Below are 23,926 nucleotides of genomic sequence, written 5' to 3'. Positions count from 1 at the left end.
ATAGACTTGGGGGACGTGCATGTCATGTTGCAGTCAGAGGTCACATGGTAAGGTCATTTTAGGTCAACATTAAAGTTTACATGCAAGACTCTCTTATGACACCTAACTCCGCAACTGTAAGTCACTTTTTAACCAAACTTGTATGGTAGATGGACTTGGGGGACCTGCATGTTATACTGCAGTCGGAGGTTACACGGTTAGGTCAAAGGTCATTTTGAGGTCAGTGTTAAAGTTCACATGCAAGACTCTCTTATGACACCTAACTCCGCAACCGTAAGTTGCATTTCAACCAAACTTGGATGTTAGATAGACTTGGGGGACGTGCATGTCATGTTGCAGTCAGAGGTCACATGGTAAGGTCATTTTAGGTCAACATTAAAGTTTACATGCAAGACTCTCTTATGACACCTAACTCCGCAACTGTAAGTCACTTTTTAACCAAACTTGTATGGTAAATGTACTTCGGCGACCTGCATGTTAGGCTGCCATCGGAGGTCACATGGTAAGGTCAAAGGTCATTTTCAGGTCAACATTAAAGTTTACGTGCAAGTGTTATTCCATCCCAGTCATTTCACAATGAAGTTTCGATATAATTCTCTTGCTGCCCTCGCATATCATGATATTTCTGGTTATTTCTATAAGTGGGCGAGACACAAAATTGCTTTTGCCTTGTGTGTTAATGCTCTTGATCTACGTACATGTAGACTAACACACTTGACCTTGATAGTGTTTCAGTCACTTGTCACCTGCAACCTCATTGTCTTTATTCAGTTCTTGTGTCCGTGCAATAAATACAATAAATATTTCATATGTTGTTGATCCTTTAAAAATTGCCGTCAAAACTATTCTGTTTGAAATTGCCTTTTGAACTGTAGTTTTCATTCATCATTATTCATGAATCCTCAATGTCACATTCCTCTACATCTGTAGGTGTTCTGTTCCACAGCTCATGTGGATTTGGTGCTTTTCACAATTCTTTGATTTTACATTCATTACTGTCTTCACACTGGCCTCAAACACCGTTACAGTCCCGGGACTTTCCTGCGACTGTGGAGTGTTGCCTTCTGTGTGAATGCTCAGACCCGCAATAAACTACCCTGGGCAGGATAACCTCACCTCGCTACAATTCCGCGACAAAATTTTGCTCTCAAACCATACATTATGTAATGTAGTAATAGCAGCGAGGCAGTCCCGCAGCTGTCCCGGTCTGCCTTCAGTGTGAAGACACACAGCTCTATGTACAACACTGGAATGAACCATTCGGGATTTGTCAACTTACCAATGTTTTCTCCACAATGGGGTGTATGAAACAGAAAAGAAAAGCAACTGATGGATTCAAGTCAATTTTATTATGTGAATGATAAATTTGATGAAATTATAATAATAATAATAATGAGACTTGTAAAGCGCCAAATCCACTCTGTAGAGTGCTCAAGGCGCATAAAGAGCTAAGAGTTAAATAGCAAAGTTTTTATAAGATTTTTTAAAGGTTCGACAGAGGTACATTTTTATATGTCATCAGGAAGGCTATTCCACAAAGTGGGGCATGCAAAAGCAAATGATCTTTCCCCCCAAGTTGTTGAAACTTTCGGAATGACAAGTAAGCCAGAGGTGGATGAGTGCAAAGATCTGCCTGGTCTGTAGTGATTGGTAAATGAAAGACTGTATTGTGGTGCTGATCCACGAATACTATGAAAGGCAAGTAACAAAATCTTAAAGATAATTCGGTTTTTTATAGGGAGCCAGTGCAGCGAATATAAGATGGGGGTGATATGTGAGCGTTTATAATACATGTACATGTATTTTGCACTGCAAATGATAGTGTAATTCTGATTAAAAGCCAAATAAATATTAAGTAATAAATATAAAATTAATGAACTGTTATTTAAAAATTAAGATCGGGGATCCAGCGAGCAGAGATGTGTTCCCGGCATTGGTTTGTATAGTGGTTTTCGGTCACATCAGGGTCACAAGCTTACATGTGTTTGTAACGGTTACACTTCGTAATTCCGAAGGTTCGTAATTCCGAAACACGTAAATTGCCTATACCTCGATGTTTGTTAATCCAAAAAAGGTAAAAGGGTTCGTTAATCCGAATATTTTTGGTGTTATTCCGAAGGTTCGTTAATCCGAAAACAAAACAAGGTTTGATGTTCCGTAGGTTCGTTAATCCGAAAACAAAATAAGGTTCGTTGTTCCGAAGGTTCATTAATCCGAAAACGAAATAAGGTTCGTTGTTCGGAAGGTAGTCCGAAAGCGAAATAAGGCTCGTTAATCATTTCGTTTTCGGACTAACGAACCTTCGGAATTACGAACCTCATTTCGTTTTCGAATTAACGAACCTTCGGAATTAAGAACCTCATTTCGTTTTTGGATTAACGAACCTTCGGAATTACGAACCTTCGGAAATACAAATGTATGCGGTTTGTAACAGTGGTTACTAAACTCACCTAATGGAGTTGCAAATGGAAACAAACTATTTATTATTAAGTTCTTTGTTTGAATAAGTAATTGCCATTTTATACCGATCTTATTTAAACCCCGACTAGTAATGAGAGCTTTATATTCAGAAATTAGATTTCTTTTAGTCAGAATCGTCAGGCACTAGGGCATGGTAATTTCATCCTCTTGTACTACATATTCTTGTTGTCTTTTGCCTGGAAACAAAATAAAAATTTATAATGAAAATAAATAAATACAAAATGCATTAACAGATTATCTAGAAAATAATTCAACACATTGCCTTACTTGATTTTATGCATTTTCCATTCACTTTGTAATGTCCCAGACGTATTAGGCAATTGGTTAGCACTTTTATTTAGTTATGCAATAGAATACTTATTAGATTTTAGCACCTTGTTTTGTTGTTCAGAAATCGAAAGTAAGTAAATGAATTTTATTAGAGCATGATAATTCAATATGTATATTATAAAAAAAGAAAACATTTGAAGAATTGAAATTGCATAATTTGCATTTAACAGACCATTTCGCAGTTACTTCATAGGCAATTTTGGTATGACCTTTCATTTCTTTCATTATTTCTATTTCAATTCAATTCAAGATACTATATAAGCGTGCTTTACATAGCCGAATGAAGAAATTGAATAGACCAGGGGTGGTATTTTGAAAACGTTCTTATCTTTGTTCTTATCTTTTATCGTATCTCATTGAGATAAGAAGACGCTAAAATCATTGCAAATCGGTATTCTGAAAATCTTCTTAACGCGTTCCTATCTCTGTTAGGACTGCCCCCTTCTTATCTCCAACATGCCCATTTTTAAGATTTTACCAATCAAAATGCGCTCTATATTGGCAGTTTAACCAATAAGAGCGTTCTTTATGTGAAGAGAATATCATTGGCGCTGCGCGTTCACTGTTTCTGCCGCATTGCGCGAAATAGGCATTTTATACGCAATGACTGATTTTATTATTTCGAGATGTCCACGTGCACAAAAAAAGAAATAAAAGTAATAAAGCAGGTACGAATAAAGAACAAAATATGAAGAAAGAAAGTAAGTAGGTATGAAAGTGAGAAGACAGAAAAAGGTCAGAATGAAGCAGAAAAAAAGTGAAATGGACAAAGCAGAAAATAATGAAAAAATAAAGAGTAAACACAAGAAAGCAAGCAAAAAGAATTTAAAAATAAAAAAGAAAGAAAATAGAATGAATAAAAGAAGGAAAAGGAAGAAAGAAATAGAACAATTATCAATGATAAAGTGAAGGAACCAAAATGAAGAAAAAAAAATAAGTAAAGGGAATACACACAAAAATAGAAAAAGGTCACACTAATAAGATAAAATAAAGTAACAAGGAACAGAAAAAGAAAAAAAAGTCTAAAAAAACGAATGAAAGAAAGTTAGAAAGAAAAAAAAGAAAGAGATTAAAGGGAATAAAAATGTAAAAAGTGAAGGAAGAGAAAAAAGAAGAAAATTAAACAAAGAAATAAAGATGAGAGAAAAAAATGAAAGGAAAATTAACGCAAATATGAAGACTACAAAAAAGATAAAGGAAAGAAAGGTAAATTGAAAGAAAGAAAGAAAATAAAAAGTTGGGAAGAGAAAACTAAAAAAAAATCGATGGAAAGAATAAAGAAAAAAGTTAAGAGAAGATAGACAGAGAGAAGAAAGAAAGTAAGGAAAAAGAGTAAATAAGAAACGAACGAAAAAAGAATGAGCAAAATAAAGAAAAAGCAAGAAAGAAAGTAAAAAAAGACACAAAAGTGTCACAAAGCAGAAATAAAAAAATAATAAAAATTAAGAATTATTAAAGGGAAGGAAGAAAAAGGGGGGAAAATAAAATGAATGATTAAAAAAGGAAAAACATGTATAAAAACGAAAGAATGGAAGAAGAATAACGAAAAGTTGGGAAAAGAAAACGAAAAATAAATCAATGGAAAGAATAAAGAATAAAGAAAAAAGTTCATAGAGATTACAAACAAGTGAAGGAAGAAAGAAAGAAAAGGAAGAGAAACTGGGGAAAAGCAGAAAAAAGACTCAGTAAAGAAAAAAAAGAAAGGGATAAAACGAAAAGGGAAAATAAAAAAGGAAGAAAGATGAAGAATAAATGAAACAAAGCAAAAGAAAAAAATAAATTAAAAGATTCAAACAGAACAAAAGAAATGACATAAATGAAGAATGAAAGAAAAGAAAGACAGATAGAAAGGAAGAAAGACAGACAGCTAGAAAGGAAGAAAGAAAGACAGACAGATAGAAAGGAAGAAAGACAGACAGCTAGAAAGGAAGAAAGAAAGACAGACAGATAGAAAGGAAGAAAGAAACAGGGAAAAGAAAGGGATAGAAAAAAGAGACGGCCAAAATAAAGGGTGAATGAAAGAAATGGTGGGAGGAATACTTGCGGGCCTACTTGTTACTACTAGAGGCCATAGATTTTGAGCAAGAAAAAACACGGACATCGTGAGATGTGATAACCCTCTAGCTATCTTAAATATCGTGAAAGATAAGAAAGAAAAAAGATAAGAACGTTTTCAGAATACCACTTATCTACATTCTGTTATCTTTTAGCGCGCTTTGGTATTATATGCGTGAGATGTAAACTTATGCGCTCGCTCAGCATTGGATGGAAAGCAAGATAAGAACAAAGATAAGAACAAAAGATAAGAACATTTTCAGAATACCAATTTAAGAAAGTGACGTAGATAAGAACAAAAGTAAGATAAGAACGTTTTCAGAATACCGCCCCAGGTGACTAGAATAGCATGTGCACCAATGAAGACTATATGAAGGTATTAATTTGTTGCATTTCTACTTTGAATGAATAGCATGTTATTATAGCAATGCAATATACCAGTCAGTGGACGTAATTTTGTTTTTGTCGATCTAATAATAAGAAACACAATTCAAAAGAATAGAATAATCAAGACATCAGAGTTGGTGCTTATCTCATGAAATATTAAACCACCATGTCACTTTTAGTACCAATGACCTTCTTCTGATCATGCGCAGAATGCAATTATGAACTAGCTTTAATGAGCTGACCCTGTTATACCAAATTTTGCAAATTAATCCAGACCTTAAAAGGGTTTTTTAGTCAGTAAGGAACTAAATCAAATATTAATCTGATTTTAAGATTATGAATATTTTGATATTGTCCCAGATGTATGTATGTACAGTGTTGTTTTAGATTATAAATGCAAATGAAAGCACACATTCTTGCATAAATTTGCATTTAAATTTTCCTATGCTGGAAATAGATGCTTTAACACTTTGGATCCACTATTATAGCAGTTGTTTAAATTGATTCAAGATAATTTTTTTTACATCTGAGTGGACTTCATTACCTTGGACTTGCCAGAGAATAATGATTTATATATTCCTTATTCTAAAAATCAGACATTTCTACATCAGACTATCTACATTTACTTCCAGGTGTTATACATTCTGAGGTGATCCTTTATGTCAGGTTAAAAACGAAATTAATGGCCCCAAATTTTCAGTTCACTCTACATGTATATTGATTTTTGTGGAGGGGGGGGGAATAGAAGTCAAGAAAGAGCCACACAGGTACAAATACTATGTATAAAGTGTTCCTTTTAGTCAAGGTGCATGTAATAGGGAAAATAAATGCCCCTTATATACATGTATGTGTAACATGCTGTAATTCTGAATGAGATCGTCTATAGTTACCTTGGTCACATTTGCTCTACGGCGGCTGTACGGTCGAAAACAGCCATTTTAATCATTTTTATTCAAACCACCTATGTATAGCTGGTACAAAAAAATGATAAAACAGCTATTGTCGACTCGCCGTACGGCCACCATTGAGTAAATGTGACCGAGGTGTGCATACTTCCATTCATAACTGCACCTATTTGTCTTCATTGCAATAAATTAAACCCAGGGGGAAGCGAAGGGAGTACAGTAGCTTCTATTTGTTTTATGTACAGAGCTCATTGAGCTGTACATGAAAGATACTTTATTACCAGTCTTCGTTACATATATTTCCACAACACCGAACATTGTTTAGCCTGGAACGGCGGGTAATCCTCCCCCTACGGGCTCGGAAAATAAAGTCGCCCCTAAAAAGTCCGGGAAAAAATTGTCTTTCATCTGTGGATGCAAAGATCATTTTGTGAATCCCAAGAAAAACAAATGAGGGCATCCAGCGGAGCAGCTGACACCAAATCTTGTTTTCGATGGAGCTCAAAATAGGCTAGATTTATTTTGGCTGCCTCACTTTTTATCATGTCGCCCCTGGGAAAGAAAAACATGTCTTCTGTTCCAATTAGTAAGGTTAGGGTACGGCAGTTGATGATGAGATTTTTTTGAATGAAATGGTAGGGAAGTTCTACAGTGATGGTTGGCTGGCGTTTTGCAAAGTTTGGATCATGTGAGAGATACTTAAGTCTGTTCTTCTATGTTATGTTTTGGTTAATCTAAGGTTCATTATTATTTCAAGTTTGAATTCAACGTAACATAAGATAAAAAGATTATGCTTCATGAGACAAATTTTTGTGAAAATGCGATAGAAAATTTGGTAAAAGTTTGATATATTTGATGCATGTTTGTTTTTCGCGGTAATAAAAAAAGTCTTCAATTTGCATTGTTTTTCTGCCTCTGCCCATAGACTTATATTGCAAAATATCTGTTGTTTTTCTTATATTATTTCTATCAAATACAATTTCTTGCCTGTACTCCATGCATGTCAGGTTTTTGCTGGAAGTACATTCATTTCCAAGTCACCCATCTATCCAGTTTTCATGCTCATGATAACGTAAATTGCAGGGGGGGGGGGCTCTTTGGGCAATTTCACCTCAAAAGTGCTCAAAAGAGCCCTAGAATCTAAAAAAGGAGCCATGATAAATCCCAATTTAATAATTGCAATGTTATTATTATTAAAGTTCATCCAGCAGTATTCCTGAAAATAAAATATTCATTTTTTTCTCCTGAAATGTAGGCCTGCTGTATTATATTCTTTGGTTTGTCAATGGCAGAGAAATATTTCCATGTTTGGCTGAACTATGCAGTTGAGAATCCATGATCTAGTTTTAGATTTGAATCTTAATGCGAAAATGAGTACGCGTACGCCTACATATTTATTTCATATTAAGGGAATTTATCTAGTTTATTGTGGGTGAAAAAAAATTCTGTGAAATATACATAAAATCATTTCATAATTTTGTTTTGTAACTTTCTGGGATGCTCTTATTCTGTAATACCTCATCTCTCGTGCGGATGTCATCAATTTCTCTTATACCCTTTGCAATAATTCACTGCTTCGGGGAAGGCGATTATGACGGCCGAGCAACAATGCCATTTGAAGTACATCGGTGGTTCCAGCGCATCCGACATCCCACGACTGGGCATTCTCGTCCCGATCCCTTGAGGCCAATGCAAGGGCGCCTGACTGAAAGTTCATGAAAATAGCATAACGGATGAGCCAATAATTTCAGCGGGAAATATAATACATTATAGCCCCAAGGACAGGATTTTATTGAGTATATTGTCGAAGTATATTAGTATAGATGGTGAAGCTTTTTTTCACAGATATGATTAAAGTTTTTTTTGTTCCCGTGACAGATTTCTTTGCAGTATCATTTTCATAAATGTATTTTTTTCCATTTGGATATTGTCATTGATATTTTCTCGTGGAATTATTTTTCTTTTCTTGTGAATATTGTAGGCATTTTTTGTTGATTGTCAGTGAATAATTCTCTATTTTGATGTAACATGATGACATTATTAGTGTGTGACAATTTCTTTTCACCAGTATGATATAAGTGTGTTTTTTTTACCATAGGGTATTTTTTGCAGTACGGTATCCGTTTCAGAAATACAATCTTTTTATTAGATTGTTGTTGATATTTCCCCTTTTGTGATTAAGAAATTGATTTGGTTTTTCATGTTATGTTTCCTGTTTATTGTACAATAACTAAGTTTTTTTTTTAATCAATAACTGCAGGATCTATCGTGATCTGGGTACCACTGCAAAAAACAGATATTTTTATGAAATATACATGTAGGCCAGTGGTTTGGTATCCTGTACATGTTTATCACCACTTTTGATATTTAAAGGGGAATGAAACCTTTGGAATAAATAGGCTTGTGTTGAAACAGAAAAAACAAAGAAGCAGATCAACTAAATTTTGATCAAAATCTGACAAACAATGAGAAAGTTATGGGCTATTCCACGGTTACTCACGTTACATTTGGAGACACCTTGACTCATACTTGGAGCTGTAACTCCATTATTACTGATAGGAACTAAACATCTCCTTATCACAACAAAGTACACAGTCTGACTATCCTTTGGTCAATTCCAGCCAAATGTTGCATTTTTCCATTTTCAAAAATTTCTTTTCGGAGCAATTTTGTTTATACTGTTTATAAGTATACAGTTTAAGGTTTACAAAAACACACTTATATTTACTATACCCTCATTCATTCATAAAATACGCAATGTACATTCTGTTGCATTGTGGTACTAAGATTTCATAGAAAATGTACAACTTTCACCCATCCTTGGCTCCTGGCAAGCAAAGGGTGCTGATGAAAAATCCCACTGTCCATGTGACCTCCAAGCAATAATTTACCATTAGCTGTATTGTTTTACACGCTGCAGTGAAACTATGAGGCACAAAATACATTTCAAGGTGTGTATGTTTGATGTCCCATAAGTCACAGTTTTGAGCATTAAGTTTCCCTCATATGCTGCCATAGACTCCTGGAGACAAGTATTGGACTTTTTTATCTACCATAGTACATGCTTGCTTCAACAAATCAAGCTGCATCTGTATTGGACTTGAAATAGCTATACTGGGGGGACATACATTTCAGTCCCATAAGTCACATGTCCCATAAGTCACATATACAGTTCGTAAACCATGCCACCTTAAAGCTGTCCATGACAGCAAAGAGAGAGACAAGAATGCTTAAAAGCTGGAGAACAGTATGCTGACTGTCAGAAAAAACAGTCTGAATATCAAAGGCAGTGCATTGAACAACAAAAAATAAGTTTGCATTGTGTGCCCAGTCCAGAAAGAAGGAGAAAACTGAATATGATCGCTAAAATGCAAAGCTGAGTGCAGGTGAATTGGGTTTGTTTCACCCTAGCTTTTAGTCATTTTTTAGGTCCAGATCATTCTCTTGGTTTTCTTGTCCCCTTAGAGTGTGCATCAACTGTTTTACATATGATGTGAACTTGGTATATACACGTAGTTCCATGGAAACTATTAAAACCTATGTCAATGTCCCATCAGTCACGAATTTTGTAGTTGAGCGACCCTCTGGATCCTGTCAAAATAAGAGCACCAGTCCTCAAGATGCATTTAAGGCTACCATGAGCAGAGCTATTAAAGCCCCTGTAAATGCCAAAAAATTGTTCAGAAGCTTGCAATCAAGATTTCTCAGAATCATTCCTGCCGCCTGCCAATAGAAAGGAACATGCGCATTTAAAGAGGACCAAAGGGTGGTGTCATAATGTCATGAACATCGAATCGCCGGTTCTAAACCTAGTCGCAGCTGCATGATCGTCTTACACATTTGTATTTGCAAAAATAAATGATTTGTGTTGTCCTTGGTTGTTACCATCATTCTGATAGTCGTAAAAAGGCACTGGTTCATAAAGCTTTTCGTAACTTAAGAGCGACTGTAAGAACGACCGATGATCCTTGTGGTAAATGTCATCATAAATTGGCAATGTTTTAGCATATAAGAAAGGATCACTAGTCATTCTGAAAAGTTGCTCCTAACTTACAACAGCTTTATGAAATGGCCCCAGGTTATTTTGTTTAGAACCAGGCCGCCATTACACCATGACAACTAACATCACTTTGGTACTCTACAAATGATGATGTCCTTACAGGCATTCAGAATTTCTATGAAAGAGATGACATATCAACCCAAGCAGCTGGCAAAAAAAGAAGTTGTGATAGGGTGCATCCCCATGGTATATTTTTTAACCAACATTTTTTGTATTGCCTGAAGTGTATAGTTAATGAATCTTGATGTTCCCTTTGTCAAATCGTGTCCCATGGGGTTCCAAATTGGCAATTTTGGCAGCCATCTTGGATTTTTCATGAAAATCAATTATTTTCATATTTTTTGCACAGACAATGGTAAATCTTCCATGTAAATGAATACACTTTTTACTATACAAGTATACATGTACATGCAGTTTAGATAGTAGAAAGCGATTGCAACTGTTTTCTAGACAGTCCAGTTAATGAATTTTTTAAAAAGAATTTATGCCAAAATTTTAATATTTTTTGTCAAAAATTTGCCTGTGCACTGATATCCATCTGTTTTATCATAAACATCAACAGCTAATGAAAAATAAGAGCATTTGACACAAAAGAGAGTATATTAACAAGAATATTGATTTACTTCATGGCAGCATTAATGTCTTAATTTCTCACATGTAATACACTGTAGTGTAAAGGTCATTTTCTTACCATACTGTATGAGACAGAGAGAAAAGCAACATTTATATGTCCTATCTGTAACAAATATGTCATATCATTATGTCCCATCAGTCACAATTGAAAGTGTGTACATTCTTTCTAACTGTTCATTTTTCATCTGTTTGCTAAATATTTATGATTGTAATTGTTTATTGATTATTTTCTACTTATTTGATTACAGTTCTTAAAACTTGATGACAAGTTAGGAAGCTTTTTTTTGGTTAATGTTCCCTTTATATAAATGAACTGCGTGAAAAGATGTTTCTGCCCTTTGTTGAATTTATTTCTGACACAATGGCATGAATTATTAAGGGTGTCATCTTATTAGGAAATATTTATTCATGCTGAAATTAAGTTTGACTTAAAAAGTCATCGCGAGGAAATGTTAATTCCATGAAATGAGATAGGGTCCCATCAGTCACATTCACTTGTCCCATAAGTCACACACGATTGCACACAACTACTGAAACAAATGAAATGAATCAAGTCCAATTCAAGTACTGTTAGTGAGCCCTATCACTAGTTAATCTCCAAGCCCAAATCTAAAAACATTGTCATAAAACTGAGATAGATATGGCACTTTGAACAAAAGAGCCCAATTTGTGTGGTCCATCAATGTCCCATAAGTCACAATGACATTTCTGAATATCTAGCACCCTATGCAACCAAGCTGAAAGCATACATTTTTGTATATAGTAAGTTTAAGTATTCTTCTTTCAGTTTAATAAAGTAAATCCATGTTTGTGCAGCTACTATTTCAGATATGCACCTCAGTTATGTGGAAAAAAGTATCAAATGTCCCATAAGTCACAATGGAATTGACCCTTTGTATAAAAACAAAACTTGGGAAATCATATGCTCCTGGCAAATCTTTGGAATGTGTCGGTTACTCACGTTACATGATTTGGACATGCATAAAATGAAAAGTCGACATAAGTGAAAAGTCTCCTCATACAAGGCTTTTATGAAAGTTGATTATATCCATTTCAAAGAAGTATATTAGGGAGACAAACTTTGTATATAATTAAAAAAAATAAAGAACACATGGTTTTTACTTGGGGTGCAGATAATATGGTTACTCACATTACGGTTACTCACGTTACGTTTTGTCCATGTATGGTTAACAACACACATGTCATTGAAAATTCAATAATGTGTGTAAATTTCATTGCTAGGAACATCAAAAAGAGATTTTGTACCAAAAATTTGAACAATTGGAGCTTTATTGGGGAGTAGGAAGGAAAAGTATGATTTCGCTTAATAATTATGCATAAATTTAGCATAATCGCTTAATACCAATTTGCATGAAATAAATTACTATATAGTATTGTAGATTATGTCCAAGACAACCTGCACGCAAATTTTCGGCGTGATCGTGCGGCCAATGGCCGAGATCTCAAGGGGGCCTGGGAGCCCCCCCCCCGGGCCATATCAACTCCCAAAATACCCCCGCCTAGATAGGGTTACAGGTAAGGGCATTCAATGTGTTGTCCGAACACATTGAATGCCCTTAAGTTTGGTTAATCAAAACCAAGTCTTACTAATGCACTCTCGCATTGTGAATACTTCTACTTAATATTCAAGTTTTTGCGTGATTGTATGACCACTGATATTTTGATGAACAAAGAGTCGCATCAAAGAGATGTACCCTCATTTTGCTTTTGATTAATCAAAAATAACTTCACAACTCACCATGAGACTTAAAACTTGACATCCCACAGAAAATGTTACCGAACTGAATAATTTTTACTGGTTACTCACATTACATGATGGTTACTCACGTTACAGTTTTTCTTCATCATTTTTATAAAAAAATTGTACTTTTTAATGATTTTGATAGTCATCACTGTGTCAAAGATTGTTTGAAGGAAGAGAATTTAAAATCCCACCAATTAACTGTGAAGAATTTTTCTCTCAGAAAAAAAGTCAGTTTTTTCGGTTACTCACGTTACATCACCTGAGCAGGTTGCAATATTTATTTTTGAATGAGTACTACAAATTTACTTGAAAAGCGGTTGTGTATTTTAAGTAATTTGACTCTTCTAAACTTCAGAAATGTATAAAGTGGTATGTTGTTGCAATAACCAAATGGTAATAAGGCATATTTCATTTTTCACTATTTTTCTTGTATTTTGGTACACAATGGAAGACACAACTTTTGACCATTTTTTTCCAAAGTATACTTATGAAAATAAACTTTTTATTTCTTGTTCCTGAAACTATCATGTATGAAGGACTTAAAGTATTAAAAAATTCAAGAAAATATTGAATTTGAATTTTTAAGCTCATGTCCACCAACCTGTGGAATTGCCCTTATGAGCATTTGAATATTGCAATCACTAATACGCTATGGAGATCCTCCAATTGGCCATTCGACAAGGATGTGTGATGTCACATGTGAACAACTTTCCCTTTGATGGACTATAAAATACCCCCCAAATGTCTCTTTGCTTTTTCTTATGGTGATACAAACTCTTTATCCATGATGTATTCTTTAAAAATTTGTTTTACATGCCCTCCTTGAGAAAGAATTCATGATCTACAGATAGATGTGATAAAAGAGGCAATTTAAGTGAAATATATACTATCAAAAGATTTGTTCACAAGTGACATCACACATCTTTGTCACATTGCCAATGTGATGATCACCATAGCATTAGTGATCGCAATATGCAAATGCTCATAAACTTTGTCATTATTTGTCTGATTGTTCTCAAACTTCTGTTGATATGTTTTTTGATTTTTCTTTTTTCACACAACCTATCTTGTTCGAAAGGTTTCATTCTCATTTAATACATAGTGTGACACCACATGAAAAAAATACTCTGTAAAGAAAGTAGAAAATTGGAAATTTCCCACTCTGTCATAGTGTGAGTGGTTTTTGTGTTTATTTTAAATTTTGATTTTTGGGGGAGAGGGGTTACAGTTTTCAAGGAGAATAAGTGATTCATTCTGTACTCATTAAAAAAAAAAAATTGTCCCGTTTCCACACAGTCGATCCACTGATTTTGAAGTGCATCGTAACTGGCTAGCCCTCACACATAGTCTACCCGTGTCCAAATGGTACTTTGAGGTAAGTTCACATAAAAAAGAAAAAAATCTTTTAAATATTTCATTAAGAAAATAGTAAACCTTCTCGTACAAAGGGTTTTGTATGAGTTGAAGTGTACATGAAGGTAACAGCTATGATTAAAGTTATCTGATTTCTACATCAGTCACTGGCATATTGTGGTTTTAAACCAGAAGATTTTTTGCTGACCAATGCTATTTGCCCATTTTTGTTTTAATATCATGGCCATCATGGCCACAATATTTCAATAAACCATTACCAATGTTGATCCGAACATGTTCATCTATAGGTTTAGAATCGAGATCAAATTCCTGTAAACTGTTCAAGAAGCTTATGAATACAAGCCTGAAGTTACTCATGGTTTGCCAGACATAGCAGTGATTTAGCACATGATTTGCCCTAGAATCGAAGAAGTAACATTTCATTTTACATTTTTACAATTGATATTGAATATACTTTCTGTATGAATCTGGATTGTTTTATGTTGTTTTTGCATTATTTGTTATGTACTTAATTTGCTGTTTTTGTTTTTGTTGAACCCACACATAATCGTGACTAATTTTATGTACTACAATTCATTTCAGACTTTCAAAATTCAACCAATTGATCTAAAAATGACTTTTTGATTTGATAAAAGACTAATTTTTGATATGACCCAATCTGCATTCCTAAAGTATTAATTCAATAACCTTGTTTTTCGTTTCTCTCTTCATATTACGATGAAGGGTAATTCATATAGAAGTATATTGTTATTACATGATTAAATGTATTTCTATTTTGTTTTATTCCATACTATACATGTAGGCACCAGCCAATGTGGAGAATCTCTCAACGCGATTTTCAATTCTTGTAGGTGATGTCCAGGCATTGGCTGGTGTTCAATTTTACATTTCCTTTTGTGATTTTTCCATTGCTGTCATGCTTCTTGCCTGGAAATGAAATAAACAAATGAAATAAATACATAAATTGATGACTGGTGTAAAATATGTATCTCTATAATCTGTAAAACACTTGTTGCTTTGATGTATTATGTGCTGTATATTTGAAAAGCCTTGCAATGCTTGCGGCATACAGCATCATAATTACATGTTGCCCTTAGATTTACAGTAAACGAGAAGCCTATTCAAACTTCTCACAATTCTTCTATTTGTAGGACACTTCAGAATGGACTCTGGATTACCCACCATTCTTTGCATGGTTCGAGTACGTCCTGTCCCAGGTCGCCGTGTTCTTCGACCCTGAAATGCTCAAGGTCGATAACCTCGGCTACGCGTCAGCAGCCACCGTCCTCTTCCAGCGACTCTCTGTCATCGTAACGGATCTTGTCTTGGCGTATGCAGTCAAAGAGTAAGTCGGATATCCTGTGAAATGTTCGTCCATGAATTGTCTGTGTGATTTTAGGAGCAAAAAAAAAATCATCAGAATCTGGACCAGATTTCAGAGAGAAATTATAACCATGGTAACATTGCATTATGTGAACTGCCGTGGTGACATCTTGCTAGCCAATCAGCCGAGATTTCAATTGTGGCAAAGTTTACACCATAATTGTAAATTTCATTATAAAACAAGCACCAGATGTTGAGTTTTCCAACTCGATTATGACAATTTTGGATCCACAATAGAAATGTGATTTCATTATAATAGGTCAAGAGTTTATGTGCCTTATGTATAAATGTAATAATACTTTTACATACTTTGCCTTTTCTATTAAACACCCTTGCCCATTGCAGTTTTCCCTTAGTTTTTTCTTGATTCTGAGCTTTCATAACATTAATTTTCAGTGACAAACTGTTGAAAGTTCCTAGTATATTCTTTGTGTCTGATTGGCTCAGATCGATTCAGTGACAAGGAATGTTTTGTGAAAGTGTCCCATGATCTGATTCTGTCACTAGAAAATGTATTCCTTCCTGGTTGATTCACAATATTCTGTAAATGTACATGTACAAGTTACTGATTTCCTTGCATCTGATTGTTTAAGAGTAAATTACCGATAACAAGGTTTTGTGAAAGGGTCCCGTGATCTGATTCTGTCACTGTAACATGTATTCCCTCCCGATTGATTCACGATTTTCTGTTTTAAGATCCTGAATTCCATGCATCCGATTGGCTCAGAGTGATTCAGTGACAAGATGTCTTGTGAAAGGATCCCCTGATGTGTTGGTGTTGTCTGGTAAACAGTGCTCTCATTAAAAAAAGAATAAACATGTATGCGCCGATATATCTGCTTCTGTCACTGGGGCATATACATGTATTTCCTCCCGATTGATTCACAGTGTAATTTCAGTTCCATGCATCTGCTTGGCTCAGAGCGAATCTCCAACAAGGTATTTCGTGAAAGGCTTCTCCTGATCTGATTTTGTCACCAGAATATGAATTCTTTCCCAATTGGTTCACAATTATCTGTTAATATGAGATCCTGAATTTCTTGCATCTGGTTGGCTCAGAGCAATTTACATACAAGAGGTTTTGTAAAATGATCCCCCTGATCTGATTCAGCCACTAGCACATGAATTCCCTCCTGTTTGATTGACAACATTCTGTTATGAGTATTCCATGAATTTGATTGGCTCAGAGTGATTCACTGACAAGAGGTTTTGTGAAAGGGTTCCCCTGATCTGATTCTGTCACTGGGACATGAATTCCCTCCTGATGGATTCACTGGTGGGAATAGGGTTTCCATTAAGTCCTTCCTGCTCAGCAGGGATCCATTCCGGGAGGAATACTTGACAGAAGAAGTCTAATTGTGTCTTCGCATTTCTGCTTCTTCTAGTATGAATTAGAATTCAATGAAAGTATGTCGTACTTTATAGCTTTCATTCTCTATAGATTTGCAAAAGTGATTGTAATTTGTTTCATGTTTATGGATAATTTGTTTTCTTTTCTGGAAGGATAGTCTGATTTCTCTTGTTGGAGTCCATCCTATGGAAAGGTGAAATATAATGTGTGACCGTTCTCTGCCTTTGTACATTTTGTTTTACGTGTAATAAAATGGATAAAGAAAGAGAAAAAGCCACTACGCACCTAACGATTGGTCTGCGACCCGATCATGGAATAAAACGTAGTATGAGTTTGATGCTAATTATTGAGACATGGAATATCTTACTGTATAATATTCTAGATCATCGCGAGTACATATTCAAATCTGGGGCTATATGCTTTCATCCTTATTAGAATAAAATTGAATTTGATATCTACACTAGACGTAATAACGTCATTGCAGTCTAAAACAAATTTGGCGTTGACTCAATAAAGGCTTGCAATCATCTAAAATTGTCTTTCATTTACATCAGTTACATGTACATGGAATTTGACCCTCAAATAAAAAGAAACCTTTCATTTACATTTTCAGAAAATTAGCAAAATGTGATTTTATCCAAAATTGGATCACATACCAGTTGTAAGATGTGCGGTGGCCTTTAACCCTATCTAGACTGGGATGCTCACTGACTTTTACTTTCAAATCTTGCTCATCTTTTGAGACCAAATTTGCAACGCTCGGGTATGCGGTTCTGAAATTACGCAACATTTCGTGCATGTCAGACCAAAAATTGCTCAAGAACTTGATTTTGTGTGCAAAGTCAATGCAAATTGTGTTTTCAAACCAAAAATCTATGTATGATTATTTTAGTTGTACTTGTCTTTATGGATTTATTTTATGCTGTTTAGGATCCCAAAAGAGTTCCCGACAAAGTTCATTGAAATAAAAATGAAAAACAAAAGATCAAGAAAACATTGAAATACATAAGAAACTGCAAAAAACAATATAATACATAAGAAATTGATCTGATATTTCAAATTTGTTCACATTCATTTGCTAGGAACACCAAAAATTCGAATATTTATCTTTATTTAGGGTATCAGAGGAAAAGATTTTGCATTCTAAAAATCAATTAAAAGCGATTTGCATGAAATAAATTAATACAGATTTTTGTAGATTATGTCACAGATAGAATGCTTGCCAATTTACGGTGCATTTGCAAACTCTCAAGGGGGAGCCTGGGAGCCCCCCCACCCCGGCCATATGATCTCCCAAAATACCCGGTTAAAGGCCCTTCAAAAGCTGCAAATTTAAGTGTGTCATCATATTATGAGCAAGTCTTTGTGTCCCAGTGCCAATCACAAACTAGCTTGATTGATCATACATTTTGTTTGCACAATTATTTTCACATGTAATATTCAAGGTAACCCATCATAGTCCCATTGATAATAATGTTTTGAGAATGGGGAAGACCCAGTAACCTTAAACAATCAATTGATTGTAATCTTTTCCCTGGTTCATCATCTCTTTATAGTGCAATAGAATACATGTATGGGGGAGGGGGAGGGGCGAGAGTCATTCTGAGCCCCCATGTATTTTCCCCTTGTTCATCACCTTGAAATATAAATATAGTGCAACAGAATACATATATAAGGGGGAGGGGATCCCCTGAGTCCTTGTGTAATTTTCTCCCTTTTTCATCATCTTAAAATATGAATATAGTGCAATGGAATACTTGCATGGGGTAGGAGGGGGGGGGGTCACACCAAGCTTTCATGTATTTTTCCCTGGTTCATCTTCCTGAGATATGAATACATTGCAATAGAAAGCTTGGAGAGTGGGGGGGGGGGGGTGGCCTGAGCCCCCATGTGTTTCTCTTCCCTTGTTCATCATCTTTATACATGTATATGAATACAGTGAAATATGTAGGGGGGGGTCACCCTGAGCCCCTGTGTATTTTCACCCTTGTTCACCATCTTGTGATATGAATATAGTGCAATATTTAGAGTACACATACAGTTGGGGGGGGTCCCCCAAACCCCCATGTATTTGTAACCCTGGTTCATCATGCAAGAGAATATGTATGAAGGGGCTCCCCTGAGCCCACATGTAATATTGTCCCTGGTTCATCATTTTTAGATATTAATATAATGTAATATAATACATATATGGCGAGTGTTGCCCTCCGCCCCCATGTATTAGAATATAGTAATGAAATCTGGAATACATGTACATGTAATGGTAATCCAGTATCATTGCTCATCTTTCACAAGTCTTGGGAGATCAAATGTCATGTTCATATATGTAGGGTCAATGAACGTAATAGATATTAACGGTGGGTTTTTTTTTGTGAATGATAATTCTAATCATTTTGAAAGAGGTACCGGTACTCCACTTGTTTTTCCCTGGTTCATCATCTTTAGATATGAATATAGTGCAATGGAATATAGGGGATGCCCTAATCCCCCATGTAGTTTTCCCCCTGTTCCGTCACAGTGCAATATTTATGGGGGGGGGGGATTCGCCCCAAGCCGCCATGTATTTTTCCCCTGGTTCATCTTTAAATATGAACATGTACTGGTCTGATCAGTTCATTATGTAGTACATGTATGCAGATAATGTTCATCCATGATGAACTTAAAATACCGTATTTCGTATTGAGACAAAAAATTTTTTAGCAAAATCTCTTGTGCAAAATCAGATTTATTGCATGAAGCATTAAGGGGAAGCCTTGAAAACAGTAACACAGAGTCCAAATTATTGCTTGATCAATACTACATATGTAGCTCTGTAATGCTGCATTTTTTCTCCCAGTGAAAAAGAATTTAGAATGAGTTCATTGTATTGAAATCGTGGCTAATATTGGGCATTACAGTGGAAAAAGGAAGTCAGGGATGGAAGTTTTCCTTCCAAACATGATAACATTCAATTTCTCTGTTGATGGCTTTGAATAGCAAATTATACAATTCGACCCATTCACTTCTGTACCAAATGTTTTTTTGTTTTTTTACTTAATTATTTACCTTTATCGAGTAAAGTTTATTAAGAATATACATGTAGATCTGTTTTTCTCTCACCATGTAAATGACGAACTACATGTAGTATTTTTTTATAGGTTTATTTGTTTACCTCTCCTTCATAACATTTTATATTGACTTCAAAGAATTACATGTCTTTCTCTCTCATTATTATGTTAAACTACATGTACATGTAGTATATGTTTACTAGTTTATTGAGAATATCTATGTTACTCTCTCACCTGTAAATGTTGATTGTAATATTGAATATGTAGAAGGTTTGTTTACCTTTCCCTTAATTGTATTAAGTTTATGAGTAAAATTGATTGACTTTAAAAGAATCTTCATAATGTAAATGTTGTCATTTTGTTTGAAATTCATTCATATTCAGGAATTGGTGCAATTTCAGGGACTCATCCCATACCACTGGCATAAATTTGAAAGTTGATATTCATGAACTAACATTTCCAAGCTCTCTGCTTATCTATTCAAATCTATGGGCAGCACTTGAAACCAATTTAGGAGATAGGAGTGAAGAGGGGGAAAGAATCTGTTTATAGCTCTACACTGGTCAGTAGTTACATGTACAATCAAAAGCATTTGTTTCACACCCCACCACTATTGCCAGAAAAAAACAGATTTTTGATATTTCAGAGTGACTACAGTGTCATAAATAATGTCCTAAAACAGGAGTTTTCCCAGAAAATTTGTACATGTACATTGCCAGATAACGAGAACTTTTGCAAGGATTTATCAAAGTTGCAGGGATCTCTGCAGCTTGAGAGCAGCTTACAAGAACTTTTGACGATGGGTAAAAAGAATTTCTTGTATGCCTCTAGGAATGTCAGAGGCTTCCTGCTAGCTACATGTAATATTAAAAGTAAAAGAACCTTATCTAGTTAAGGCTGGTGGGAATGCAAGAAATGATTTGATAGTCTACTATTTCGGGGATGTAAAATTAAAGTTCTGGTAATTTGCAAGTAATTTTGTGATTGGATAGGTAATAAAACAACTTTTTATTGTAATCTCGACAGGGGCTTTTACACCTTCCCAATCATGAAAAAAGGTCTCAAAAAGTTTCTCTTTGCATTTCTCTACACATTCAGATCTGCCTGAATCAGGATACATTATTAAAGTTCTCAAATACAGTTTTCAGTTTGCTACAAGACTCACATTTCTGTAGCGAATGTTCTACATTCTTCTTCTGAACATTGTATCAATATTTGTTTTCAGACTACAACCTTGTTGAACGGATTTTGAAAAAGTACCCACGATCTTGCAGTTATTTTCTGTCCTAAAGGAATATATCACAGCTTGTGTTTTTGCAACTTCTTTTTTGCCTACTCACAAAATATTATTTTTATGATTGGATGGATATGAAAGATCTTAGCAGGAAAAGGAGGAGTACATGTAAAGTGTTGGGGTTTATTAGACAGCTAAACTCCCTTCTCCCCAGATGCTGTTAGAAATAGAGTTAAATAGTGGAGGCAACAAGCATCTTGACATTTTATCGCTGCGTCTGTTGCTCTCAACCGAGAAAGAAAGGCTCGCTCGTTCTCCCCGAGGAGCATTAAAAGTGTAGCTCCCGTGAGAGCATTTAACAACCTCTTTCTGTATCAATCTGTCTCCACCCATCTCTTATTCTTTCTAGTCTTTTGCTTTACTTTCATTATTATTTGTTTCCTGCGGTTTCTATGTCAACATTTCCTTTGAAAAGAGAAGAAATTCTAAACAGTACTTTAAATACATGTACATGTATCTCTTTTGTATCTGATTTGTACTTTTTAACATCAAAACATACATTATACAGTACCATTTCCTGTCAACGTATAAATATCCCCGAATATTGGTAGGCCTACTTTACAACAAACTATATGTCTACATGTACCTGTATCTTCTCCCTTAATTCTCCCCCCCCCCTTCTCTCTTTCTCAAAAAAGAAAATAGAGAGTTCTACACCCATTAGCAATGCAATCTAGATCTGTTACTTGTCTGGAAGAGAAAAATGGTCATTATGTGGTTAGAAATTTGGTATCGTGTTACTTTTGCTGACATTTCTTTTTGTGAAAACGAATATCAATGAAAACTCTTGGAAGATGTTTGCATGATATCATGTTTCTCTGGAGAGTAACCATCCATTTTGAGTAGTGATAAGATTTGTAATTAATCCTCCATCTCTTTAATACCTCTTTTGAGTTTTCCTTTTTTTTACTGTTATTCAATGTTTTTTGCCAACAATCATGAACATCTGTACAGTATGTTGGCTTTTCTAGCAGCCTCTATCTCTCTACCTCTGCCTCTCAGCGTAGCCAGATTTGAACAGTGGAAGTGCAGGACACTTCAGGATCAGAACAGTTGCATAATTTTTTTTTGATAACTTAAAGTGATTAAAGCAAGTTAGCAAAAATTTTGTGATTTTTACATACTCTTTAATGAAATATACCATTTTCCCATTTTATTACTCTGCATCTAAATAAGGAAAAAAATAATACGTGTGACTATTTTCTCATGAATGTGTTTGAAATTGTAAAATATGTGACAAACGTCATCCCAGGAAAGATTGTACGAAGGACGCAGGACAAATTGCTGAAATACGGGACAGTCCCTTGAAAGCCCCATCTTTCTCCTTCTCTATCTCTCTCTCTGCCTATCTCTCTTCTCCTTTACGCCAAATTGCTCACCAATTCATGTATTTAGGGCTAGTCAACATAGCAACCTGATCGCTTGCTTGGTCAGAATTCTCGTAAGCAGGGCTGTGGTCAGTACTTGACGTATTGACCCAATCACTTTTGAAGTAATTCTAGCCTTCATTATACATTTATTGGGGAGGATGTATGAGAGTGGTCAGGTCAAGCTACATATGAAGCTCGAAAAGGTATTCAGTCTGCTCCATTACCAGAATACCCAACATTACAAGAACTTGTTCAAGCCTCGAAATACAACTGTAAACAATTTAAGTAGATATGTAACACATTCACACCGACCCGAAGCAGAACCTTTCAGGACCCACCGTAATTTCTTGAAGTTACAAGCATGCTCGGTATGGTGTGATTAGCCCACAGTGCCCGCACCTACTTACATGTATTAATTACCGGCTTAGGTTGAGACTTGTGAAAGATCTCGTACTTTGCTTTTCACACTACCAAAATACCTCGGCCCCAAGGACAAATCCCTTGAGAAAGTTCTTGTAGTTTCGGCAAGTACCTACTAATTTGTAGGTATTTTGCTTTTGGCAAAAAATATCTGGTACATGTATGTTCTGATTGTGGTAGATCACTCTTCATGAGGTAAATTTCCTGATCAGAACGACACAGAATACCTGTTATTCTTGAATTAGAAGGTGGTCTGAATACGTCTAAAAGGCTAAAGAACAAATATGAGAGGAGGAAGACAGACTTGTATTTTAAAAATGGAACTCAGAGGGAATAATTGTCAGAGAAAGAAAGATTTACTGACTGGGGACTTTTTAACATTCAATATTCATCATACATCTTACATAGTGGTGGATATTATGTGTTTACATGTAGGTCCTCAGAACTATAATCATGCTATCATATTTATGTCTAGGGTTTTGCTTAATATTAGAAGATTCTACCAAGTCTGAATCCATGCTTGCTTTCAAACATCAAGAGAATTAAAAAGAACTTGAAAAATAGCTAGAACCTAAACAAGGTCAAAGACTTTTTGTAAACTAATAAAGACCATACAAGAATGCAAGTACCCTGGATTTAGATGCAACTTGTGTGCAATGAAGTATGATGGTTTCAGCTTCATTGCATGTGCTTCATTTGCAACATTCGTGGCCTAACGACGGCCTTCAACAAGTTTCCTTTGAGCACCATTGTGGTATTGATTTTGGTCGCAGTTCCAGAAATGTAGCTAGTGTAACGAGAATATGGAGCGTTGCTTTAGTAATTTCATCGCTTTATTCTATATAACTGTAGTTAAAGTTCCATGGGATATTTGTAAGATAATAGAAAAATGCAACAGCTTCTGCGACAATTGCTCCGATGGAAAATATGCACATCGAGCCAAACATACAATCTGAGCTCCAAAACTAAATAAACCCTAGTTCTTATCTTTACATTATGCTTATCCAAAAACTCTACCACAATCATAGCTTTAACCCTATGCCCTTTTGAGATATGACAAATGGAGAAAAT

At 35.2% G+C, this 23,926-nt stretch overlaps 1 protein-coding gene across 1 annotated transcript in view; it reads left to right on the top strand.

The window, feature by feature from the left end:
• Nucleotides 1-23,926, top strand: part of LOC121413472 (probable dolichyl pyrophosphate Glc1Man9GlcNAc2 alpha-1,3-glucosyltransferase) — a 75,251-nt gene that overhangs the window by 5,311 nt on the left and 46,014 nt on the right. The window contains exons 2-3 of the mRNA XM_041606298.1: nt 13,913-13,991; nt 15,142-15,335. Of these exons, the coding sequence (XP_041462232.1) occupies nt 13,913-13,991; nt 15,142-15,335 (273 nt within the window). The remainder of the gene's footprint in view (nt 1-13,912; nt 13,992-15,141; nt 15,336-23,926) is intronic.

The sequence above is a fragment of the Lytechinus variegatus genome, chromosome 1 (genome assembly GCF_018143015.1).
Source record: "Lytechinus variegatus isolate NC3 chromosome 1, Lvar_3.0, whole genome shotgun sequence".
Taxonomy (NCBI): Eukaryota; Metazoa; Echinodermata; class Echinoidea; order Temnopleuroida; family Toxopneustidae; genus Lytechinus; species Lytechinus variegatus.
This window is presented reverse-complemented; position numbering and strand designations above follow the sequence as displayed.